Source organism: Takifugu rubripes, chromosome 20 (assembly GCF_901000725.2).
Source record: "Takifugu rubripes chromosome 20, fTakRub1.2, whole genome shotgun sequence".
In the NCBI taxonomy this organism is placed as follows: Eukaryota; Metazoa; Chordata; class Actinopteri; order Tetraodontiformes; family Tetraodontidae; genus Takifugu; species Takifugu rubripes.
In genome coordinates this window covers 15,727,733-15,755,441 of record NC_042304.1, presented here as the reverse complement: position 1 = coordinate 15,755,441, position 27,709 = coordinate 15,727,733, and the positions used below count along the sequence as shown (strand labels likewise).

At 43.2% G+C, this 27,709-nt stretch overlaps 1 protein-coding gene across 2 annotated transcripts in view; it reads left to right on the top strand.

Annotated features, from left to right (window-relative positions):
- The window catches only part of gmds (GDP-mannose 4,6-dehydratase), an 80,119-nt gene that overhangs the window by 12,657 nt on the left and 39,753 nt on the right, over positions 1-27,709 (top strand). For both annotated transcript variants that reach the window (XM_029828919.1, XM_003974425.3), the window contains exons 5-7: positions 8,335-8,527; positions 9,226-9,330; positions 17,199-17,326. In XM_029828919.1, the coding sequence (XP_029684779.1) occupies positions 8,335-8,527; positions 9,226-9,330; positions 17,199-17,326 (426 nt within the window). The remainder of the gene's footprint in view (positions 1-8,334; positions 8,528-9,225; positions 9,331-17,198; positions 17,327-27,709) is intronic.

The window sequence follows — 27,709 nt, the reverse complement described above, 5'->3', positions numbered from 1 at the left end:
ACCAGTGTTGCTTTCTGCCGAGCAAGTTAGGTGGATGGGGGCAGGCACTGACTGACACATCAGGCACATGAGCATCAAAAGGTTGGGAGGCAGCCATGTTGATTTAAAGCGTGTAACCTGTTGGCCTGACTGAGCTCATCCTGCAGAGTCATGTATTTATTATTGTTCCAATCCTGGTTTCATCATCGCTACAATCGTTACAATCATATCATTAGGACATTTGTGGCGGTGTAATCGTTTAAAAAACAAAATAAACTCAAGGTTATCTTGGGGAGACAATTCATTTCCTCATAAACCTGTCTGATCATTTGTAATGAATAATTGTGACCGAGGCAATTCCCCCAGCTAAACCAGTGTTGGATTTTTACCAGGTCACTAACTTGAATGCCATATATTTAACATAACTTCTCCACGTGATCATAATTAAATTTCATACCTGTTTTAATACACAACAACCATCCAATAACCTCCTTGGACGTTGCAGTGAATGCCTGCATGTGATGCTTTGTGTAAAATCAAAAGGAATGGAGGGAGTGTGGGCGTTTGTAACTGCCACGTCTCCGAAAACGGAACCTTATTAGTCAGGAGATAATCTCTACTTTCTCCTGTGTTGTTTGGGAACAGTCCAAAGAAAACACCCTTCTGTTTTCTTTGCTGATTCTCTGCTGTAACACAGGTTTGCGTGCACACGTCACACTAAACAATCATTGTCAGTTACCGGTAGGTAGGACAGAAAAGTGCTTTTACCCTGCGCGCCTTATCCTCCAGATGTGTTTCTGCGTTAAAACGTACCCACGCCATGTCTGACTTGTCATCTTTTTCACTCCACTGTAGGTGAACTTGTCATAATCATAACACGTAACTGTAGCTTATTATTGAAGCAGGAGGGTCCCCTCCCAAAAAAAACTCCAAAATGTTCCTTGAGTATTTCCCCCCCCAATTATGAGCAAAAAGCTATACATACACAAACACTGGCAAGGGTGTTCTATTTCCTCCGAATGGTGAGTCGTTTAGGCTGCGACATGCACTCCCACTCCCAGACAAACGATTGGGATTTTTAGCTTCCCTTGCTAAACCTTTCCTTCATCTCTGTGCCACTGCTATTGTAATATCTGGCATGTTCGGTAATCTAAAGCTGGTTCTGTTTATACATGTGTGGCCAGCACAGGCCACAACCACAGCTAAACGTTTACAATAACAGCCTCCAAGTGATGCCTTCTGTAATAAAAGTCAAATGCAACGCCTCGTGAAGTAAAACCACTGCGTTATGCTGACCTTACTACCATCCAACTGAAGCGTTGCCCCTCACATGGCAAGATTGTAAACTGTAGAAATGGAACAACCATTTCTTTTTGGAACCTCTGCTACCATCATATACAGGTGTGCTGCGACGAGCTGATAAAGCCGATGTGTGGAGAATGCTAATGTACGCGCACACCTGGCGGACCAGAAGTTATCTTTGGATGACTATATATTTGCAGGTTTTACTGCACAGTTGGTTCTTTTCTCATTTATGGATTTTGACTTGCGGGTTGAGTAAGAAAATATGGTGGATCACAACCAGATGTGAAGGTTCAATGCTACTGTTTTTTTCCTGTAGGGTTATGGATCACATGATGCTACACTAGTCATTGTAACTGTAACACTATCCCCCCATTGCTATTCTCACTGAATGTTACCATGACATCGATTCTGTCATTATAGTGATGTCCAATATATGAGGAAATTGTCTTTATGAGATTATACAATCCTTGTGGGATTTCAAAATTGCAGGCAACAGGCAGAAACAGCTGGACACATAGATGAAAATGGTGCAATGGAATTGAAAGTTCATTTAGTGTGTAGCTATGTTTGTCTGATTGGAAGCATCATAGCTGAAAACCTCATGTTAGGATTAGTATGGAATATTTACCAAAGCGAACCTTTGACCGGCCTTGATGTGGTTAGCTTTTAGAGTTCACTCAGCTCTGGTTCTTCTATTTCCTATAATCCATCAGGCATCTCTTCGCAGTATCACCTGACAAACGCCAGGGGGTGCTCCAGCTCCTTCAGTTCACACTGATTAAGCGCACTCAGACAATTGATTGTTGTCAAATGCACACTTTTAATAGATCTGATTTAACGAAATAAACAAACAAACAAAAACGATTAACTGTGGCAGCTCAGCAGGAGTGTGATTGCTGTTGTTAGACCAGACAATTGATACACTTTAACACATCGTTTTCTTTGTGTTTTCCTGTTGACAGAGAAGGAGATGATTCTTGACAATGAGCTAATGTACATGTTTCAGCAGAATTCCATATATTCCAGTGACCTTTACATTTTAATTCTCTCTCTTTTCCCCCTAAAATAGCCTTGTTTCTCAGATTGATGAACACATTTCAAATTTACAATCTTGGTCAAGCAGCAAGGTTTGGTGAAAAGTCACCATTTTTTGTTTATTTGCGGGATTACTAAAAACTTTAAATTCACATTTAGACGGGTCAAACAAGGGTTACTGCCAAGTAACCCATCATAACAGGGTCTGGCAAAGCTAACATTGGCAATTTATTCAGATTATAATTTGAGAATTTTCCTCAGATCAAGTATGATCATTTTCTTTCAAATAATATTTATCATTGCGTAAAATTGCTCCTTGCTGGTGGTGTGAGTGCTCCTCAGGTCAAAGTTGTTTCTGTTATGACCATCACGTACCAGAGATTCATCTCATTATCAATGGGTAGTTGGGTCCAGAGATCCATGGACACGGGCCCTTGGAAAACTTGTCAAAACACCCAGACGGGAAGCAAATACTGGAGTTCTGAATATCTGAATATGCATATGAAGTGTAGGGTATCACTGAAGAGGAAGAGAATTCATACGCAGTGCTTTGAATTGGGCTCTGTGAGCCTGGATGTGTATCCGCTCCCACGCAGCAAATGGGTAAGGTGACCTGGGCTGGACGGGTTGTGGTCAGCCTCTCCGGGAAGATGAAGATATAGAAGAGAACTCTGTTGCTACAGCTGCTGCCAAAGAACTGAAACGGTGACACCAGACACATGAAAAAAAGTGCCACCACCAGCGATGCGTTTCCCCCCAAATAATTTAAAGATTGTAATGCCCAACTACTTGTGACTCCACTTAGTCTATAGATTTTACCAACATTTGTGTATTTTTTTTTTGTCAGCCTCCACTGGAGGGTGCTAAAACTGATAGAAGAGCAGTTGACACATGCCAGGACATGTGAGCAGCCCCTAAGATGCACTATATTCGTTTTCATCAGGAGTTTCAAACTTTGTTTCAGTGTGTGCAAATATAATGATATTTTTATGTAGCAAACAGCTGGATAACCAGAGGTTGAGCTTGTGGTTTACACGAGTTGCTGTGGGATCGTGGGATATTGGGGGTCAGCAGAATTTCCTTGTCCTTCGAAGAGGCGATCAAATGGGCTCAGTTGTTTAACGTACAGCTTCTTTACCATAGGTTTGACCTGGCACGGAACAGCCTGCTTTTGAAAATCTCCTTTTGGGATAGGATTGTAATTGTTTTAGCCATCCTTTCCTGGAAATATTCCTGGTGTGTGTTCCTTTGACACCGGCTTTCCCTTGCGGAGGGGATAAGAAGAGGAAGATAAAGAAAAGCTCCTCTGCTGCCTGCTGTTGCACGGAGAATGCATTTCCATTGATATCTCAAACTTCCAACAGAGCACTTCCCCTTCCTGTAAACCGTTTCCACCACAGGCCTCCTCAAAAGGCTGGTCCTTGCGCAAGGCTCTCGCCCGCAGCATGCTGACCCCTGCTCCAGTGTTCCCACCCTGGTGAGTGAGGCGGATGGAATCAAGGTGGACTTGAACCTGAGCAATTGTTTGCTGCTAACCTTTGTGCGTGTCCGTGTGCATTTGTATAATCTGGCTCTGAGCTGCCTGCTGATGAAATGCTGCTGTCATTGAAGACCATGGGATGGTAATGGTTGAAGTACTTGAGGAGTAAAGATTAGCTCATGTACAAGGACAGCCCAGGGCGCCGTCATCAAGATGGATGACTAGTGTTCATTTCAATTACACAATGTATTATAGTGCTCAGATGTTTTAGATCCTGTGTAAACACACAACTTGAAGTAAATAGGAACTGTGATAACTTGCGATTGTAGTTCAGCATGTTCATATGTAGGCATGCATCAGGGTTGTCACTCATCTGAGGTGCATATTTTATGTGTCTGAAGACTATGAACCTGGTACAGATTTATATATGGGACCTACAGTCACACACATTAACACATCACAAGCTAATACATCTTTGGCAGTATACAGTCTTTTATGATAAACGTTTGGCTGTCAAGTTTGTCATTCTGTCCACTTTTGTCAAGCCCTCGCCTTGCACGTGTGCAGAAGTGAAGAAATAACAGGGAGTGCTGGGAGAGACTAGAGAGGGGTTGAGGATGGTGAAAGATACATAGGAAGGCTTGCAGATAAGAAAGTATTAATGTCTCTAATCCACTTTAGTTGAAAGCTTTGTGTGTGACAGCGTTGGGGAGGGATTGGAAGGAAAGTTGGCCTCCAGACATTGCATCAATGTTTATGACCCCTCCCACCAATGGATGGATGTGGTCACAAACATGCAACTGTCTGACTATGCTAAAGAAAGAACGAAACACACAGGAGAGAGCCACCCTACAAGACAGACCAGGAGGTATTTATAACCCAACAGGCACCACGACACTGCCCAGCCATAACCTGAATCTCACTTGCCATTTGCTGCTCTGCTCTTATCTGGGGCCTAAGCAGGCTGGGTGGACTCTGTGGAGTTTGAGGTGGAGCAGGACTTCACAGCAAGAGAGAGGTTGTGTAAACCAGCCATTATGCTAGTCCAGAATCTGGGCTCCAGTTTGATCACATGGCTGTACGACAGCTCCCAGGACAACCAGAGTGTGTGTTGGTATGTGTTATTGTGGCTGACTGTGGTCTGTGTGTGTATTTATGGGTGTATGTTCCTGTGGTGGAGTATGAATATGAATTTGGGTGACACACACACACACAGATCACAAGCATACACTGCATAGAGAGGGAATGGGTGTAGAAGAATGTGCCAATTTGTCAAGTCTTTACCCCCTACCACCCCCACCTTCTCCTAATCACAGATGATGTGGGCTGCTGATTACAGCCAAATGGCGCGGGAGCAACAGCTGGAGATGGTGATGGGGGTGGGTATTTAGGAAGGACGTAGGGTGGAGGTGCAAGGGGATAAGTTTGGTCCAGGCAGGGGGTCTCAGATGTGGGAGGTCCTCCGTCACCTCTTCATAGAAGCTTCCTTTTGAAGTCATCTGGTTTTGATCAGCTGATAGAAGGAGATGTTATCTCTTATTTGGGATGCTGCTGGGATTCTGTGGTGTTCACTTCTGTATTATATATTGTGTATAAGAAGGTGGTCATTAGTTGATAGTTCTATTTTTTAGGATGCATGCTTGACTCCCCTTATGTGATGGTTTCGTCTTCATCATTTGTTTAAATTTTCAGGTAACCACGATGGCTACGTTGAAAATTGTTCTCAAAAATAATAATGAAGACAGTCCTAACTGGCATATCGAATATAGTTGTGTTGGTTTGGTCACTCCCAACTTGGGGAACCAGGTGGTTTGGGCCTGTAGCCATTCAAACCTTTAGGAATCATCTGGTGGATTGCCCTTTGAGTAAACCTTTTATGTATTTAGCACAGTATGCACAGGTCTGCTGAGGCATTACCAGATCTAAAATTATTCATTTTTTTACAATTGTCTAATAGCTGAGACCCATCCAGCTGTCTAGTGTTTCTAAGTGTGGTCTGGGATGTGCAGGGATGGTAAAGGTGGAGAAATTTCCCTCCACCTGCTCACATTAACGTCAAAAGAGTGTGGCAGAAAGTGTGAAGGGATCAGAAAAGAAGTGCAGGGAAAAAAAAAAGAACATGCCTGGAGGGAGAAAGGGACTTTCCAGACTCTACGGTATAAATCCTGAGCTTGACAGCAAATCTCTTCCTCTCAGTCAACCTGTCCTGACAGACACTCAAACAGCATGCAATATTTCTCCACACATGTGCTGCCCACCCTCCCACCTCTCTCTCTTATCCACCTGAGCTGTTTGACAGGTATTTGTTTATTGTCATAGCTACAGTGGGCTCGGATTCCTGCTTGAGCACACCTTGTGACTCAAAAGCAGATATGCCATTGCAAGGATGAATGAACACGGTTGAAGAGGATTAGTTGGTAGATGCAGTCATGCCATGTGCAGATGTCCATTTTTGATCGCCCCCTTTAAACCAGAAGCTGTCTTGTCCACTTGCGTTCCTCAGAGAATGTACTTGCTGGTAAGAAGGAAAAGAAAAATCTGTCTTAAGGTATTTTGGTCCTTTTTTCGTGAAGATTGGTGCCAACAAACACAAAGTGGTTTCAGGTCAGAATACTGGTGAGCTTTACTGGGAATAAATCTGTCATCTCACAAGATGAAAGCCTGTCAAAGATTCCTGTCATCAGATAAGAGAAAAACTGATAAAAATGGAGCTCACAGTCTTTTCACCACAAAACCTTTCAGGATCCTTTCTTTTGCTTTTGCCTTTCATAAAGCACTAGATTGCAGTGCGTCTTTAGCTATTTACCACCATGCTGTAGCATCATGCATCTTTGATCTGATCCCTTCATCCTACAATTCAGCCCTAACCACCATCTATTTTGTGCAGTTATTAATGTTTTAATCATATTCAAAAATTCATAACAATTCTTAAATGACCCACTAACAGTCTAAACCCTAAATGATTAATAGTCTTTATGTTATTGTCTGAATTTCAAAGACACACAGATTGATACAATTACAAGAAAGATTAGTAGTTTGGTTTTTCATTAGCCATTTAAAGAGGAGGAGGGATTCAGCAGTGCACCATGATCTTTTTATTGGAAATTTAGATTTATCTCTTGGTTTGGTAGTGCAAACAGGAGCAGAACTAAACAATTTGACCCCGTTATAGAGGCGAACGTGACACCGCCACAACTGCCTCTCAATTAATGACAGAGGCCAAAACATCTGGATGCAAATTAGAATAGTGTAAATACTTTTTAACACCCCCCCCCCCCCCCCCAAAAAAAAAAACAAAAATTCTGCTCTGCACAATAGTTTCATTTTCTGCTTTTATGTCTAATTCTAATGTGGATTTTGTGATCAAAAGTTTTAGCATCTTGAAAATGTAAATTCCTAAATTTCTGTAATGGAGATTATATATAACTCAAAGACAAACCAGCAAACATGCACAGAATCACATTCCTCACATTCACTCATGCAGTCCTGCTAGAGACCTTGTGTGAACAGGAAAGAAATGAAACCATGTATATCCTGTACATTTAGAACCTTTTTAAACATTTTACTTTTTTGGGAGTAGTGGCAAAACGCAACGCTGACAGAGCCTGGCTGACTTCCCAGAAAAGAACAATATCTGCTAGCTCGACTGAGGGGCCCAGCGGCCACCCGCCAGACGCGCACACATGCACAAATGTCTGGCCTTTTAACAGTCGACGCTCTGGCCCTGCCTAACATAATGACAGAGAATGGAGGCATTAAAGCAATTTGTTTGATTTAAGTTGTCAAGGCATCCTGGACCCTGCACCTCTCAGCTGGTTTTGATACTTGCAGCGTGTGCGTCAGGAGCGCTCCTTGGTATTGGAACAGGCAAAAGGTGGTGCTCACAGACACTAAGAAAGGGGGGTCTTGGTGGAGGAGGTGCTGCAGTAGCATATAATAAAGTTTATGACTTTATGAGGTCCAGCAAGAGTAAGCGGGGACACAGTGGGAGGAGGAAGGAAGGGAAAGAGGTGGAGTGACACAGGAAGGTGGACCTGAGAAACCATTACATATATATGTCTGCATGTGTGAGAGAGACTGTGTGGCTGAGTGTCTCTCTCTCGCTCTCTCTTTTCTGTCTCTCTTCAAAAACCAATTTGCCAAAATACAAAAAAAAACATTTAACTGGAATGGCTAATAATGCTAAGCTGCTAAGTGTAATCGGATCAAAAGACCCTCTTTTGCACACCCTGTGTGTGTGTGTGGGTGGGGGGGTGGGGGGTGGGGGGGGTGGAATAGAGGCCCTGTGTTTTGGTTCCAGCTTTAAATAAGGGGTCTTTATCTGGTGCTGATGTGAAAGCACTAAAGGCCAAGTTGCTCCAGGTGGAGTTAGCACTAACCAACGTGGCTTTCAACTGTCATGCCTGGTTTGCAACCCTGACACTTGCAGAATGGTGCTCATTCACACAGTCATGCATGCACACATCCATTTCTAAGTTGGAGTGACTTCTCCCTCAGTAATCCTCTTTTTTTCCCCCTTTGTGTCTCTTTCGTAGGTCTCCTTTGATTTGGCAGAGTACACCGCTAATGTGGATGGTGTGGGCACACTTCGTCTCCTGGATGCCATAAAGACATGTAATATGACTGACAGCGTACGGTTTTACCAAGCCTCAACCAGTGAGCTGTATGGCAAAGTACAGGAGATCCCTCAGAGGGAAACCACCGTCTTCTACCCCCGCTCACCTTATGGTAACGATTACATTTGCAATGACACTGTCGGTTAATGTAAATACAAATCTTTCTTTGGTGAAATTATCGGGCCACTAATACTGAAACTGCACTTTTTTTTTGAGTTGGTTGTTGCGTGTCAGGGTTTGAGCTCTCATACAGCCTGAGGCCAAATGTCTGATTGAATGCTGGAGCGGCTCTTGCTTTAACAAAGACACCTTTATAACCATACTTAAGCACAGACACATGCAGGCTGTACACGTGTGTGAGTGATCAGGTTTCTTGCCCTCTGTTGTCTAAATCGCTCTTCTCGCCAGCACTTTCCTCATCTGTCAGTGATCAATCTGAGGCTGTATGGGAGGTGCATACCATTGGATTAATTAGACTTAGGGAGGCAGAGGCTGCTGTGGTGTGCAGCCTACAACTTATGTAGGGGACACCTCCCTTTCCTCTGGCATTCTTCTCATCATTGGAGTAAGTGGGAGGAGGATGATGATGAGAGCGAGCGCTATTTGTACGAGCTTGGAATTGATCAACCAGTATCAATCATTCGATCAGATCAGATCAATCATTTTTGCAGCGCTTCAGTTTTTAATGGTCGTCAAGGGCACCAGTTTGCTGTAACTGAAAAAGAGGAATAAATAATGAATAAAGTGTTTGAAATGATGTTGATCGCGGTTGTTGTGAACTAATTTCTGTCCCTCCACCTCTGCTCTCAGGTGTTGCTAAGCTCTATGCTTACTGGATTGTGGTGAACTTCCGGGAGGCCTACAACATGTTTGCTGTCAACGGGATCCTTTTCAACCACGAGAGCCCGAGGAGAGGTGAACAGACAGTCATCTTACTGCTCTTTGTCTTTCTAAATGCTCTATATTTCCAAATAATCAAGTACCAGCAGCAATAAGCAGAATAAATGATTGACTAAGCACACCCACATCTACACACAGCTGATAGGTTTGTTATAATAATTGGATTTAAATTTCACGCAATATTTACCAGAACAGCATTTTAAAATTATATCTATATTACCGTTCCAATCTTACAGTGAAACTATTGTTCTCACATAGTTTGGCCAGCAGGTTAACCCCAGTATGACAGTTAAAGAGAATGTAAGTTTTTGTTCCCGTGTTCATTTACCACTGGCGCCACAGTAAGTCTAACTGGTGACACATACTCACACAAATTCTGACACATATTGAGCGGGTAGTGGTCATACTTTTTAATATGTGCACAGAGACTTGTGGGTCGCAGGCACAGGTTTAACCCGATTTACACGCACCACAACCCTAAATGAATACCACATGAGTGCAAGCCCCTGTGGTGCACCCAGGTCAGCCGCTCAGGTGTTTATGATTTATCCCCTAATGAAGGCCCTGGCCACGACCCCAGCCAAGGTCAGGGGTCATCCAGTAAACTCTAATGGGTAACCACTGATAGATAGGTGTGGGAACTGGCGTAGTTTACAGCGAGTTCAGCAAAGATGGCCATCAAGGGCTTGTAATGGAGAGCAAGTTAACAACCTGAGAATGACATGTGATGCAGTCAAGCAAGAAAAAATGGATGAGGAGTCACGATCAAAGGTCATTCTTATCAATCAATGGAAAATGAATCTCATCACACTTAGATTTCTGCACTCAATCAAACACAGTCCTTAACGAAGTGGTGAAACTCAGAAAAGTTGGTGTCCAGTTCTACACATACACACAATGGCCATAAAAGGGAAAGCCTGCTGGCTGCTCAATAACACGCCCCCACTCTTATGGGCTTTGGTCAGCTCTTTCTCTTTTCTGCCTTTTCCTTCTCTTTCCCATCCCCCAAACAACACACACGCACGCACACGCGTGCACGCGCTCTTCTCCTTCTCCATGTATTACTGTTCATTTCTCTGCAGTCAGCCTTTCTCCAGAAGGCCAGTGGGTTTGCTCCTGCTGCTTCTATTCTCAGAGGTATGGCTGTTTTTGCACATAAAGCAGGAACGCTACACTATGATGTGGCCACATGTGCCATGGCTGCATTGCACAACCCAGGGTTGCGCTTGTGTTGGCTGAATTGGCCCGTATTTACCCAGGCCCCTCATGGCTGCTTTGTGACCCTCTCACCACTGCTGCAGTGAAGTGGCGTTTGGCCATTCACTCTGGTGGCCGCAGGAGGGTTTCGGAGCAGAGGAGACAGTGGTTTGACCTGCAAACCTCCCGATGGCATATTTTTTGCAACATGAATAGCTAAATGACAGATAAACAATAGTGTACTATAATGTGGAAAAGTTTTCTTGACATTGCAGTCAATAGTAACAAGAAATATTGTGCTCGGTCTTCTGCCATTCTTAAATAGTTTTACTTTCACTGTAAAAATACAAATGTCTCAACCATTCAGGTACACGAAATACCTGTACCTGAGTTTCATTTATGAAAACCTTTACAATATTGATATTATGGCCTAGTTGATGTGCACTTACACACTAACAATAAGTCTGTATATTCACTGTTTTGGTTTTCTGACCTTGGAGAGTTTTTAATATAGAGACCGTTACAGTGACTGGATGCTGTGTGCTGCCCTTTCTGTCTTTATAATGTGGCGTTATGTGCCACATTATACCTCTTGAGGGAGGAAATTCATGGATTTTGCACCACTCCCCAGCTCTCAACTCTTGCACAGGCACAGCTGCGATGCTATTACCAGAGGGTGCCAGCAGTCTATACAAATATATCCTTGTCATTTATGAAATTAACAGCCAAACCAGCCACCATCTATGTCATGGCCTCGTCTGGGATGTCACATGTGGCGACCTGGTGACTGCTGGGCAGGGTTGTGGAGTGAAGAATGTTTCCCCTCTGTCTCTCACAGTGCCCAAGGTGACTTAATCCCTGTAAGAATGTGCTTCTGGTTTTTCTTAGATTTCTCATAAATACCTGACCACTGCTGTATAGGGATGAAATTGGACAGCCAGGTCGAAAAAATATCCCAGTGGAAATACAGAATGGAGTGAAGCATAACAGAAGCCTGGATGTGCTGGCCAGTTCACACTGTGGCTAGCTCTCTTGGTTTGATTAGTTGTTAGCCATAACAAACAACCCTCACACTGACTCTGAAGAGGGGGATTACCGTTAGCAGGGGTGCTAAATGGGCTCCACAAAACTATGACATATGAGACAGTGCAGGACTTTGCTGTCTCTTGGCATCAGCGAGCGGCGGTCAATCCTGTCCAAACAACCAGTGCATTTATTTATTTGATCATCCTGCTCAAGACACTCAGGACCTTAACATGACCCAAAATATAGTTTTGACACTAAAAGACCAAACTCAAGTTTAACCAGTTGTCATTAACAGTCTGTTGATCCAAGGCTCAGCATTGAAATGGAGAATTAATCTGTTTTGTTTGTGGCTACTCTGACCGCTCCAGTAGTAGACTAATACAGTGGTGAACTTGGGGAAGTCCATCCATCTCTCACCCTGAGAGCTCTGCGGTTCATGCTTGGCAGTATAGAATAATATACTGTTATGTTGTGATAGAAGACCAGTTACCACTGAGGAAGGTATAGCAGTGCTGCCAAGGTCTGTGTCGCCCCTCACTCACACATACTGCAAATAAGCCTCTGCATGCCTTGGCTTCAGCTTTCTGCTTTTGTTGAGGCTTTTCCCCAAAGGTCAGATCACTTGACAGATGTGTAAAACGATATATTTTCTATTTACCGGAGAGTTTATTTTAAAAGAAAATCCTCCGAATTAAATGACTCGGTCTGAAGGTGTGGAAGGGAATGCTGCCGTTTTGCCTTTCTTTTGTTATTCATTCCTTTGTCTGGTGTGGATGGCATTTTCAGAATTTGGAGTTCCCCGTGCAGACAACCACACATTAAAAACAATCTCCATGTCCACAGACCACCAATATACTGTAGCATACAGTATATGCTGATAGGTGATGGTAAAGAACAGCGTCTGACACGCTGAATCTGGACTGTTGACAAAGCAATGTCATTGTCTGGTCCCTGTTATACACTAGAATCTACAGGACATGCTGTTGCACAATCAAGAATCTGGTTGCTGCCTATTAATTGGAGTGATGATTAATCATTTGCCTATGAAGAAAAGCAAGTTTTTAACATTTTCCAGGTTGAAAAAAAGGACAGCGAATCTGTTAAAAATGGTTCACTGGTGTCAATGAATCAGGCTGTTTTTACTTGTTTTCAGTCTTTGGGGGAGAAAAAAAGCAATCTTTCATTTGCTCTGCATGTGTAGTGTTGCCAGCACTTGTGCTCAAGCAAAACAAGGTTTATCTTCTCGCATCCTTTTCCCTAAAGCTTCTCAGCTTACCTTCCTCCACCCTGTGTTGCCCATTCGTTTTTGTTGCGTCACAACCGATTTCTCCAACATCTCTATCTGTTCGGCACATCCTCCCCGCCACGTTATCCCTTCCCTCTCTGTACCCTCCCCACTGAATCAGGCCAGAATGAGGACAGCAGTCTGTCAGGTGTGAATAGACACTCTGTTGGTAGATTTGAGTGCATGACCTCTCCTGGGTCCAACCCAAATATTCGTCTCCGTCAAGGCTCCTGAGAATGGGAATTGTGCAATAACAGTGATGGCAGATACTGACAGGTCTTTGGCCTGGGTGAAAATTTGGCTAGCCTCTCATTACAGGAATGATTCCTCCTGCAAAATCATTCAGTTTCACTGTAAAGTCAAGTATTTTGTTCAGAACTTTGTCCAAGAAGAGGTGAGACACATTTTTTATGTTGTAAACAGTCTATAGCGTCAGACTAAATCTTGACAACAACATGGGAGTGGTGGTAAGAATTAAGAGTTGGATTTTTGAAATCTACCACACCACTTTCACTCCCTAGACCAGTGTAGGATTATGAGATTTGCAGCTTTCCTTGAATTCCAGAATAGGTGTGTAAAGGGTGTATTAAGGTAACCCAAGGGTTCCTGTTACAACAGTTATAGTCAAATCAAAGTCTGGCTTTTTCCCCCCCTCCGTTTTGGAACATGGTTGATCAAGGAAAGCTCACGGCAGAAATAAGACATAAAACATTTGAAAAAGAGGTGGTTGCTATTTTAATTTCTAATGCGAGTATTCAACCTTCTGAAATATGGCTCACTGAAGTACTGTAGTGTGGTTTACCAAGTCATTCCACATTTTTGTGGGGAAAAGGGAGAACTTCCTGCAGAATCACCTGGGAACACACTGACGTGGTGATGAGAAACATACGGCAGCTCTCGAGTTGGATGGGGACTTGGCTAAAAATGGAAGAGGAGACTCTACAAGTGCCAGTGTTGCAATAAATATCAACTTGGTAAATTATTTTGCTCTACTCTGTTTTTCCAGAGCTAAAACACCATAAAACAGAGTCATATCATTTTTCGACAATCTTTTGAACGTCCCACTGCACAGCACATGCGCGCGTTTGTGGTTTTAACACAGCAGTTGATTGAACTATTGTCCCATGTATGCATGCGCAGGAATGTAACCGATTTATTGTTGAACTCATGTCACCTCTGCTATGATAGGCGCTCATTTGCACTCTTCAGTTTGTTTGCATTGGTCCATTATCAATCTACATCACAGATCACATAAGTCACAAGTGAGCTAGCACGTTAGCAACCCAGAAAATTTGGCGCAAGGCTGTATTACATATACAGAACATCACACTGGTCCGTATACATGCAGGAGATGATGGGCTCTCAATCACATTATCTGATTGTGTTTGCTCGATTTTTAAAACTTTGATTTTGTTCCAGCTAACATGTAAATGCACTTCTAGAGTCTAGTTTTTGGCAGACTAAGGCAGATATTCAGTCTTTGAAGTGTCACCTACAGACTGATTTAAAATGGAGGTCATAAGCCCAATGTCTATACAACATGTCTATATTAAAGACCAATCTCTTGACCCATGTCACCATTTACCTTTCATCCAGATAAATCAGTTTAATTTTTTCGTTCTTTCTTGCATTTCTGATTAGATAATTGTAAAAAAAAAAAAAGTTCTACTCTCTGACATGTCAGTAGGTTTATTTTATTTTTTATCCAGTATTGCTCCAACAATTCAGTTGTCTTCTCCCTGAACCCTCCCTCACCTGAGCCCATCCTGTCAGGACTCATATGGCCTGGCTCTAGGAGACATCGTTGCTCATTTCTCCTCACTCTTCTCTGTCAGTCCCCCCTCCCATTTTAATCCTTCAAAAATATTTGGGGGAAAAACTGTGAGTAAGAACTACAGTATGGTGCTCAGTTTTCATGGCTCAAGGTTTTATTAGACTTTCTGCTGGGCCATGGGCAAGGTTAAACGTGCAAGCTGCCTTACTTGTGCTCCAAAGCTGCTGTTAGCCCCCCTGGCTCCTATTTTGCCCACCTCCACCCCTCTCCCCATCTGTCATGCAGTGCTGTTGCCAGTAAAGGAAACACATTAACACCCAGGCCAGTAACAGAGGATGCTTTGTCTGCAGACAGGCAGGCTGGACCATAGGGTCCATGCTCTGGTCCACACCACGCCAATTAGAGCAGGCAGGGAGCAAAGCCACTCCAAACAAAGGTGTGAGCTTTATAAGCACTCTACAGGTGTGCTCGGGGGGAAATAATACCTTTTTATTGCTGATTGGGTGTACTGTACATTTACACTCTATCCCTCTACCATTTTAAGAGCTAATTTGGTTCTTTGGTTAGACGACCTGTATTTAACCTGCACACTTGAGTTTCCCGAAAGATGCTGGACCAAATCAAACTTTTTACTATCGCAGTTACTCTGTTATATTCCCCATGTGCTCATATAAGCAATGCGTGTTTTGCATTTCTTTTTTCATTTTATCTTTATTTTGTAATCTGGAAATGTAAAATGGTTTTGGGATACTTAGTTAACGAGGTTTTAATGTCAAAGTCAGCTTAAATAATTTGTCAGACCAGCAACACATTTAAAGCAATATGAGCCTGTGGAGTTCCCCTATGAATCTATTTCATCAGTTGTTTGGGCTCTGGATGGATTTGATTGTATTACTGTCTTAAACACCCAAAGCTTGGAAGAATGCAGGAGACCAAAGCTGACATAACGTATCAGTAGCAGATCACTGACTGCTGCATAATATTTGACGTCAGACAGCTTGAGCACTGGTTCCCTCCAGGTGTGAGAGGACCTGCAGGCAGATGAGATCATAAAAACTGAGTTTGATCTCACATCTGACATGTGGGGCTAGGCACATGCCATGTCTTCATAAATATTCAGCCATTGTGGAGAAATGTATTGTGATGATCACATTTTTATTTCAAATAGTGCAACTAAGGTTGAATAGAGCCTCATTTAAACTTTGCAAAAAAACCAGCAATGACACAGCAGCCATGTGACCTGCCACCAACACACAACATGCTGTATTTTGTCAAATAAGCGTGTCTAACCTCCTCTGGTCTGCTTTTGCTCAGTCTGCCCAGGGCTGTCGCTTTGCCTATGAAATAATTATTACAAATCTGGTGCATTCACATGATTGGGTTCATGGGATTTTCCGGTGCCTAAATGGAGTCTGGTCCTTGTCAGGGCTGCAGTGATACAGTGTCGAGACTGAGTTGCTGTTTTATGGGCAGCAAAAAGGCAACATTCATCTTGGCCATGATGAATTATAAGAGCAACTCACAGGAACTCTTAGTCCAAGAGAGGGTCGCACGAGGCTGTACGAGATTTATTTACAAAAACAGGATGGTTAAAATAGCTATCTGTGAAATGTGCATCCACAGCTTTCCTTTGAAATTAGATTTTGGCATATCACCACTCTGAATCTCTTATTTCGGCCTATCTTAAGAAGACAGAAGCACCTCTACCAACAATGTTATGCATAACATGCTCTTCAGATTTTATCCACATGTACAAGTTCTACTATTTTTCATCATTGAGTCTAAAGTGGATCAGGTACCTGCGTGTTGAGATAAGATGCACAGTCTGCAAGTCTTTACATGCTTTTGAGGAATAAAAATGGAACTCTAACATGCCAGCAAAGTATTTGCATGACACTGTAACACTGCATTACCCCCCCCCCCCCACACACACACACACACACACACATCAACTTGATAAAAGAGTTATTTTAAACAATACAGTGTCGTGTTTGGGTTGGAAGTCTGTCGCAGGCTTTTGTGGCTCAATGTCACATCGACATTGCCAGGAACTTTTTTTGCCCTTTTAACCAGTCATTAGTTGCTCATTTGTTTAGCCACAGATCGTTGTGCCACGTGCCTCCGCTCTGAATGTCGAGCATCACTGGGCGACCTGGCAAATGAACTGGCTGCAGTGGTTCCGAACTGGACACGGCGCCGGCAGGAGCAGGGTGGTCCTGCTCAGTTGTCATTTCTTTCACTAGAACTTCCCTGTTGTGCTGGCTTCAACATATTGATGCTCTGAGATTTGTTTTGGCAGCAAGCCCAGATTCGACACTGAAACTGTGAATTAATGAGGAAAATGAGAGGTCAGCAATCTCACTGGAGTTTTGAAGATGAGGTGGCAAAAGATTTAATTGACTTTTGCTGGCTTGAGTTGTTTCTTTGACTAAGGAAGGCTTGGAACAAAGGATCGGAAGGCTGTGCAGGATCACTCAACTCCACTTGATTTCATATCATTCCATTTCTGTTTTTCATGTTTTCATGTTTTTCATGTTTTTCATGTTTTCATGTAGCCCATTACATTTGCGTAAGTTAAAGCCTAAAATGTGTGTTTTTCAGGTGAAAACTTTGTGACACGTAAGATCAGCCGTTCTGTGGCAAAGATTCACCTTGGCCAACTGGAATGCTTCAGCCTGGGTAACCTGGACTCCAAGAGGGACTGGGGCCATGCCAGAGACTACGTAGAGGTAGGAAGAGACACTGACGCACAAGCAGAACCACACACAAGCCTGAGAAAGGGAAAACAGAGGTCATACGCAAATAAAGCATTAAACAGGGCAAGTTTTCCCATATCATTTGTGGGCGTAATACGCAATCTGCATGGAGCCTCTTATGACTCTCTGCCCAAAGAGAAACAGAGCTACAGCACAAAGGGGGGAGCTGGAGGAGAGGGACTCATGCTGTGAGGCCAGAGACTACACTCTGGTTTCCCACAACTCACCCGTGTCCCAGATCCCTCCAGGCCCTCATAGCCATTCCCTCAACGCCCGCAGAAGAAAGAGAGATATGAAGGGAACGGCGTGTCCTGGGGACGATGACAGAAATATGGTGTTTTTGTTAACACAGTGGTGCCAGCAGCAAGCAGAGAGGGGAGTGGGAGATGGAACTAACAGTGGGGTCACATCCAAGAGCAGATGGAACCTAGCGTTTCTGGATCCGTGCTCTCCTGCGTGTGTGTGAGCGCACATTCCTATGTGTGTAAAAAAGTGCAACGGGTTGAAGCCAGAACGTGTGTGGCTGTAGTTATTGAGATGAAAGGCTTGACAGGGTGCCATCTCTTCACAGCAGCCCCTTACTGTGGCCCTTGTTATGGTTAGAAGGTAATGCTGGTGAAGGTAACGGGGGTGCTCTTTGAGATGGGAATTGGGGTGAGGAGGTTATGACAGAGAGGTTCAGTGTAACAGCTGATCACAGCACTGGTCACTGTTCCAGAGCTGGGTGGTAGTGAGGCCTTGATTGTGTCCATCACTCTTCTATGAAGGTCCATTTGATCTGTCCAGGTGGTAGAATTTAGCAGAATATATTAATACGAGACGTCAAAATTAGTATTTTTCTGCAAGCAGGACATGAATATAGGCAGGTAGAAATGAAATCATAGAGGAAAATGACAGCAAAAGAGTTGCGGATGTAAGGTAAGAATGGACTAAAATGATTTAAAAAAAAACAGAGAAAGAATTGCCTTCATTTCCAGTAATGCCAACATGATTCAAGACATTTACAGTCAGTTGTTTGACCTCATTTTCTAAATACGACTCTGCTTAAGAGCGATAATGGAAGAAACGCAGTCGTGTTCTGTACAACGACTGTTGTAATTGTTGGTGGGAATAAACTATGACAAGCAGTGACTTTGTTAAATTCTGAGTGGAAATGTGCGCACATTTTTATTTCATTAAAATTGCACAAACAAACGTGAAACTGTTTGATCGTGTATAGTACAATTCACATTCTTCCTCACGAACGCCAGTGGTGCTCATGGAAAATGAAGTTTTTTTTAGTATTTCAGCATACCAGAGTGTTGAGGGGAAAACATGACATAATAGGTACAAAAATGGGCACAAAATAAACTCCTGTATTATCAAATTAGCCACATTATGATTTTTTTTTCATCTAATTGTCTTTTAAAATCAAATTCAAACATTATTTAACAAAGAGGTAAATCTGTGGTTGTGCACATTCATGCTACATGAAACGTCCTGCGTTCAGAGCCTGTATTTTGTTCGTTTGACCAACCGCTTGTCGTAGGATCTTCTGGGTTGGCAGTTTGGTGCGTGTGTGCTCACTGGCCTGTCCAGGGCACCCTAGTTTGAGATGCTCCAGGTTTCCTGTGGGAAAGGCTGACATTCCAGTTCTGGTGAATCAGGCTGCTCCTCACCCATTGCGTCTCCAGTTTCGGAAAGCTGGATTTCAGGAAGCCAAACAGAAGTCGGACGTGCTGAGGGGAGCTGGAGTTTTGGGGGGGGGGGGGGGGGGGGGGGGTTAGCAGGGGAACAGACGTGTGTTTGTGGTACCTAATGCGAGAATGAACCATCGCTTGTCCTTGAAGTTCAGGCCACCCTGCAGACAATTACTGACTGAAAGACGGTCACCACACCCCCCTCTTGCTGTCTCACTTTCGAAACATCGATGCAGTCGGTGTCAGGGCCTCGTTACTATGGCAAAGCTAAACAATGGGCGATTTGTAAACAGAACCATGTGTGTCGGCTTGAGGCCGACAACAGCTTTTTCTCTCTCCCCTCTCTCTTTCCCCTGTCCTCACTACACCCAGGACAGGGAAATTGCTTGTAATTGGCTGTGGATAGATTGTGGGTGGCAGGGGGGGCGTGCTGTGTGTCTGCTGTAATGATATCTGAAGGCGTACAGCCGGCAGGGCATCATCTCAGACGAGTCTCGGGTGTCTCTTCTGGACAGACAGACTGACCGGAGTTAAGCTGCAGCTGCAGCTATTATTATTATTATTATTATTATTATTATTATTACTATTATTGTTGTTGTTGTTGGTATTAGTATTAGTATTACTAGTATTATTAGTATTGGCAGCAGTAGGAGTGGTGGTAATGGCAGAAACAACCAAAGTTAAAGATACCTTAATGATTTTTGTCCCTTTTTTGTTGCCTTAGGCTTCATTCTCCCCCTGTTTTTCCTGTTTGCATTTTTCTTCATTTCTCTGTTTGCAGGATTGTGCTACAAATGTTTTTTCCCTTATTAATCTTGTACCCCTCAGTGTTTGGTCCTGTTTTCATCTAATAACACGCTCCCATTTCTCCCTGACTATAGCTGGTATTGCTGTTCTCAATGCAGTAGCACAACAGAAACTGTTGCCAGATGAGATGTGGGTGACCTTCTGACACAGTCCTGGCAACCTTCCTTCCCTGTTCTTGTCTTGTTCACATTTTGTTACTCTCCAAACCATAATAATGTAAACGTTGCTGCTTGAAAGAGGCGATTTTAAGCTTTACCACCACAGTTGGTGTTTGTTTCTGTGATTGTACCAACACAGCAAGGTGTCTGGGCGGGACCTATGGGGCCATTTTTCTACTTTTGTATTTGTCTTATTCTGCTTTTGCTGCCACAGCTGCCTCTCTTCTCAGTAATGGTTACAGATGAGGCTAATTAGCCAATCACAGCCCAGATCAAGGCCAATCACAGATGATTGATGAGGGCAATGGGCCATTCATCACGTTTTTGGCCAAGCAGGTGGCGGAAAACACGAGTGCTTTCCAAATGGGTACAGTGAACTCAATACTCATGTCTCCATTCTTATCAGAGTACATTAGAAATATATTTATATAGAATAGCAAGATATGCCAATGTGTCAAATGTTAAAGTCATCTCAAATGAATAGCAGTGTTTCCAGGTCTGTGCCATGACAGGTGGTTTCCTTCTGGTTGCGTGTGACTGAATGTTTAGCTGTGATTCAGGGAGCTAAAAATACCATTTAATATACAGCTTTAGTGGTAAAGGGATAAACTGGGAGCAACCAGGGCAGAGAATAAGAGAGTGTTAGCTTTAATCACAAATAACCTCCTGACAATTTTGACCTGACCCCCCCCTCTCTCTCTGCTGCCCCAAAACACATATGTCCATATGTCCACTGCAGGTGATTAGATTGAGTAGAAACCATGAAATGAGACTCTGGCAGAGGCTAATGTCATTGCAGCATATACCACACAAGCAGGATGAGTAAACGAGAACAGCTGCGTGTATGTGTGCAGGTTTTGTGGCGTTAATTGCAGGTGAAATTTGACCCTTGGCCTTTGCAACAGTAAACTGGGGTTCGCCCCCATGTGGCTCAAAGCAATAAAAGTTCACTGAACGTCATGCAACAAGACTACACACCACACACACACACACACACCACACACACACACACACACACACACACAAGGATCTGACAAGTTGTGACAAAGAATATCACTTTTAACACTTATATTTATAACATTTACTATTACTGTTTTTATTGCTGATTAATTTTATAATGCTTGCACATTTACAAACATTTGTCAACAGAGAATTGGCTTGTGAGAAGTGTGTTATATACAATTGAAATACCAAATGACAGCAGTTACTACAGTAATTAAATAATATTGGTGTGAACATGACGGGGAAAGCTCGTTTTGCTAGGTTAAAGAAATGCAGCATGGAGATAAGATGATAAGGATAATTATTTGTGCGAGACCAAATAGGCGTAAAGGGAGGCAGAGTTGTATAAATCCTGAAGCATGAAGCGGCCGGAGTGTTTGCTAAGAAAAAGGCTCAGGGAGTCACCGAGCAGCATTATAGAGGATTTTCACATATAATTTAGAGTCGGGGAAGATAAATGCATGGTGTAAAAGCAACTCCCTCTTCTAGATCTATAAGAGAACTGATGGATGCTTGGCAGGACAGATTCTATGTTCTACCCAGGGGGGTGCGGGGCCCAAGTGATGGCCCCATTCATAACTGAAGATTTTTGAACTGATTTATTTTACGGAAAATCTGGGCCGTCATAATAACCAGTAATAAATCAGGAAATAGCATGTATGCCTTGGAATATCACCAAAACTAAACGGCGTCCTGAAAGTGTTTACGTGAAAGTTATGAAAATGTTTCTTTCCTTCGTGGTAGTCCTGAATGAATGTAGATGCTAATGTTAAAACGGTCAACAGTTGCCTTTCAATAATCATCATCATCACTCAAGAATTAATATAGAAGCTTTGCAGGGAACTGATATTAAAATGATAAAGATTTGGCTGCAAGAGTAAGTTTGTGTCCCATCGCGTACAAAAAACACACATAGCGCAGGACCTTTTTGAATGGAGGAATTTTAGAGTGGTGGTTGTCAGTGATCACACCCTGGACCCTAACAGTCCTCCAGAACATTCCATGTATTTGCTCTGTGTGTCTGTGTGTATGTAGCAGCTGTCTTTCCCAGAATGGCAGGCCTCAGTGACCCCCTGCTGGGTTTAGGATGAAAGCAGATGCTCTCCTCCCTCTCCTGATCTGTTTTTCTCTGCTTTCCCTTCACCGTCACCACCCTGTGTAACCAGAATCTTCAGCTTTCATATGAAGTCTGCAGGACAGTTTGCACCCTGCAGTTCTGTGGAAAACAGACACACTTAGCAACAAATGGATATCAAAAAAGATAACACAGATGCGCAGGCTTGTGGGAATAGATCCTAAAATGCACAAGTCTTAAAGTGAGTTTGATTATTTCATAAATGACCGAGGCTCTATAAAAAGGAAAATAGATAAATTGGTTAACTCTTTTAAAGGCATTTAATGATGAAAAAGGATTCATGTTTTAGCCATAAAGTTTATTAATGTTTTGAATTTTTATCATTTTTAATACAGTTGCAATAGAAAATTGAACTCACACATAATAAAACAAAAGATTCATAAATATAAAATTACAAAACCATCCTTAACAGGTTTTAATACTGAAGTTTTTTCCCCAGCTGCCATCCAACCATATAATTAGTTAAAAAGGTGAGTTTACCTTTACCTATATGAATGTAGCTGGTTTATATTTAGTCATTTAAAATTGTCTCCTGGTTATCTATGTGCTGCCTTATACTTTACAGTGATCAATTCTATAGATTAGTTTGTGAGGTGCACAAAGGGAGCCAGAGATCATGAGGAAAAAGGGATGCATGTGCTGGGCTCTCCAGAGGGGGGCATTGGTGGGAAGGCTCTCCTCACTGCAGGGGGTGTAACAGGTTGGACCGGCAAGGGTATGAGAGGTGTGTGAGAGGAGCATTTTTAAGAAGAAAGAGGCCAGAGTTATTATTTTTTATAAAAATCTGATAAATTGTAAATAAAATGTTAGTAAACTAGGCGAAAATACAAGTGGACTCTCTGGAAGGGAGCAGACGTAATCTTGTCTGCACAACTGGGGGGGGGGGTTACCCTGGTGCAACAGTCCAGCTCACAGCTTCATAAAGTGTGTGTGACTCTCAGCTTATTGTGCAGGAACATTTGACATAGACACGTTTTAGGGAGTATCTTAGTGTGTCCAGGGATGATGTGAAGCCATCAGCAGTGGAGCAGACAGCACTGATGGAGGGATGTGGACGGGGAGGGGGTCATTTTCCTTTAATTGCCTGAAGAGTCTGGCCAACTCATTGAGTCTGGAATGCAGTATGACCTCAAGTCTCACTCTTTTACACTCCCTCGCTTGCACTGTGCGCCATCAGACGACCCAGCAGCTCGTGGGAAGATTCTCCATCCAGACGACAGAGTGTCGAAACAGACCCGATTATCACAGGAGCTATGCTGGCTTCGCAGTCCTTTCGCTTCCCCCGTCACATTTTTGTCTGGCGAGCTAATCTGACATTCATCTCAATGTCTGACACTTTGGTGTGTGTGGCTAAAGTTTTGAAATTATTATTATGTTGCTATGATTGAATAATTTCCCCCAGTATAATGAGACTTTAGCTTCCTTCTGTGTCCTTTTGAGTAGGAGCAGGTTTTTTTTTGAGTAAACATTATCTCTAAAGAATTTATGCAATGTAATATTAAATAAGTTTGATGAGGGGACGATGCATGCTAAAATATTAATGCTTAATATTTATAGGCTGATGCTAATAATATTAGACTATGTCGGTACACTAAAATCTAATCTCATTGCTCACTTTTTTTCCCCTAAAAATCTCAATTGTGTGTAATTATACATGTTGTTTCTCTCTATATACCGATCATCAAATATTACAAACGGGGGGTAGAATTGATGGACAAAATGATGTTCTTTTGCTGTAAGTAGGCATATTTAGACAATTTGCAGCTTGTATGTGCGCGTTCACATAGCAAGATTGGTGACCTAATTGGTGAGGAAATGCTGTTCTGAGGTGTTGGCCTGATGAATGAGGAGTGAAAGCGATGGCGTTCATGGAGCTCTTGCTTCACCACAATGGGGCTTTCACTTGCCGCTGCTCATATTGAACTGAATCCTTGTTAAAACAGTGCCGATGCAGGGCTGTGTATTTACTTTGAAAAGGTGGGACTTTCTTAGGGAGTGCCAGGGATCTCTTTTTTAATTAAGCAGCCCAGGCAATATGAATATGTGTAACCTGAGGGGAGGCCCTGGCTGTGACCTGCAGTGATAGCCAGAGCTTGTTTTCATTCTGCTCTCGCACTCAGAGTTACAAGCTTTGCACCTTATTTGACCTCACCCTGACCTGGCTGCCACCTCCTGCTGACCCTCTGCTGAATGCCAATTTTTTCTCATGTACTCCTTTCTTTCAATGACAGCTCTGTTCTCCCTTTTCCTTCTTGCTCTCCTATATCCTTCTACTTATTCCTTCCTTGGCTTCCTTTCTTAGCCATCCTCAAAATCCCCCTTGTCAGCCTCTCGTCAGTTTCTGGGCACATATGCATGCATGCACACACTCACTCAGTCAAGGTGAAAAATGTCATATTGGTCTTGACAGTTGCTATAAAAGGAGCACCCACTAAATGCGCAATCCTCTCATTATATGATTACTGACCCACAGCATGCAAGAAGCTCTGCCTTTGGCAATCACTTCTTTCTCCCTCACTGCTTTCGTGTGTATGCGCAAGGAGCAGAATAAAGGGAAAGTGTGAGGCAGAATGTGATGGTTGTGTGACACTTTGCTGGGAGATGTGGGGACGGGGAATCCCTGGCTTTCCATTGTAGAGTGGGAGTCTTGATGGCTCCGTGGCATTGGCATGCTCAAGTGTTTGTTTATGTCCGTGGGCAGATTTGGTGGCAGTGTTCAGCAGTTACGTTGAAAAGCCCTGGACCCTCTAATATTATCGAGTTACAATGCGTATGTATTTACGGGATGTGAGCAAGAGAGAAGGAAAGAGAATTAATAAGCACGTTTCTCTCTCTCATGTGTTTCCCTGACCCGTATTCACAAATCTTTTTTTCATGGTGTAATAGCTTTGCTTCATTGCTCTCCAAACCAGCGCAACCTCAAAGTATAGAGTTCACAGATTGGTAACTGCCATGCTTGTTTTAGTCCTTAAGATGCTGAGCTAGACTGGTGTGACGAGCACAGAGGTGGCAAACGCCGTCTCTGATGTGCTGGCCACGTGGCTGGGAGGATTTCGGAACGCACCGCATGCAATTTCAGAGCAAAAAAGACTACTGTGTGAAAGACTTGTAATGCCAGTCAAGTAAAGTATTGCTTTTCCCCAACGATTGAATCCAAATCAGATATCCTGCACTTCAACTCTGAAAGTGCGCTACAAGATAGCACCTTAAAATGACAAAGTCACCAACAAACAGCCTATTTTACCTGAAAAATATCCCAAAGTGTAGCTGTCTGTGATGTCACATGATGGGTGGAACAACTCTGATGAGGTCTTTGATGGCCTGGAACTGGAAATATGTGTGCGTCTACGGATCACTTGGAGCTTTCCACGATCACTGACACTCTTCGTTTGTTGCCCAGCAAATGCTACAGGGTGGACTGAATTCATCAGTGCTCTCTCTGTGTACTTCACAGCACATGTGTGTGAGCCACTCGCTCCTGAAAATAGAACAAGCCCCTAATTACTGCTCCAAACACAGGTGTGGAAAACTGGGCCTCCCTCCAACCAAATCCCAGACTCGGCGTCCAGGACACAGCATGCTGTGTGTTCCTGTTTGGAAGTCCAGCGTGCGTGCATGTACGCGTGCGCGCATGCACGTGTGTAAGTGATGCAGAGAAAGAAGAGAAAGTTTGTGTTGGTGCGCGACTGAGTCCAGACCACACCCTTTGAAGCCAGCGTTGCAGTGCGTTGGGGTTTGGGCACAGACACACACGGCCCCTCTGCTGGTTGGCTGGAAACCCTATACCCCACATCAGAGCTGCCACTCATGCATTATTCATACCCCAGGCACACAAACACACACTTTCTCATCTTTAGATTCTTGTCGTCTTTTCCTTTATATCTGGTGGCGTCTCCTTTTTTTTCTCAGACCAAAAACCTTGATTTTGTAAAAGTCTTGTCCAGGGTTTCTTTTTTAGGTAGGATTTTCATGTATAATTATTAACTTTTTAATTGATTCCTGCTAGTCTGACCACCTTTATGCCATAAAATTCATTCATTTTGTTGCCTTAATTCATTTAAGAGAAAGTAATATGTGATAAATAAGCCTGTTGTGAAATAAAGCGCCCATCGTGTTGAGATATTGGAAAGAGAATCGGATGCCATGCCTGTTTTTAGACCCTGGAAAAGTGACAGCCATTTTACGGAAAGCAATCTATCATCCTCCAATTTTGTCATCTCAGCCCCGGCTGGTATTGTCCCACAGTCCACCAGAACCCAAAATGAGCAGTTTCCAGTGAGTTTTTTTCTTCTGACCTCCAGTCCGAGCCTCCCTCTCAGACGTCAGTCAGATTGAAATCAGACCTAAAGGACAAAGTTGTTACCGACCTCCTGCTGCGTTGCCCATGGCTGCCAGTGAAAACACAGAAAAAGTGAGGCATAAGCTTTTTTAAGGACGGCAAGCAGAAGAGAAATGTGATGGAATTTGTTAAGTTCAATTTCAGAACTGGCTTTTATAAATTGTTTGGACAGTCAGCGTCAGGATACCGATGGCGGGTTTGAGCGAAATGATGTAATGTCAGCTTTTCTTTTTTCTAGAATGGCCCTGTCTTTTATTGGGCATGCTATAGGAAATCTTTCCTATTAAATTCAATTTCATGTTTATGTAGTCACATGAGGTCACTGTTGAATTATTGATTAGGGAAAAAGGGTAAAGTGGGCACATGTTGTGCATTTGCCAAGGAAGGGTGTTTCCACCACAAGTTGTTGCAGATTACTAGAGGTGACGCTTGGCAGGGAGCACTGCCGAAGGACACAGCGGGTCACTGTCGGAGAAGAACGGTGGCAGCTTTTGCCAAAATGCAGTGATGAATTATTCTTCATTTGTTCCAACTTAAGGTGTAGTTGTTCAAACTCTGGAAAAGTTACACCCCCATCGTACGCTCAGAGTGGTGGAAAGCCAGGAAGTTTGAGAGCAACAGAGAAGTCAAGTTTGACAAATGTGGCCAGACGCCATTAAAAAAAAATACACCCTTAGCATAAAAACAAAGGACATTGTTGATGTGTTTCAATAGCTTGTTATATAAATGCTTTAATACTGTTAGAGTAGCTGGGAGGCCCCATTTTGGGATGGGGATATGGTGCGTGTGTGGGCTGCAGCAGGATATGAGGACATCTCGAAGCAGCTAGCTGGATATTTGTTCACATTAACATGGATCGCCGAGTTCAAACAGACCCAAAACTGGGTTCAAGTGCAGGTCGCATGGTTGTTTCATGTGTCTGCATGTTTGCAGAGATATCTGAACATTTTTCATCATTCCTTTGTGTGATCAGAATTGATCAAACAGCAATTTTCACGAATGATAAATGTCTTAATACCCTTCAGCCAGTCTTGCTTAATGAGCTAATCTTAGCGACCACCAGTGGACTGAAACAGAACCGGAGCCTTCTAATACTGCAAAGTCCCCCTGAACCAACCCACTTTTACCTCTGGGCAGGGCATGTCTACACACACACAGAGACACACACACACACACACACACACACACACACACACAGACACACACACACGCACACACGCAGCAGTCCTGTCAAAG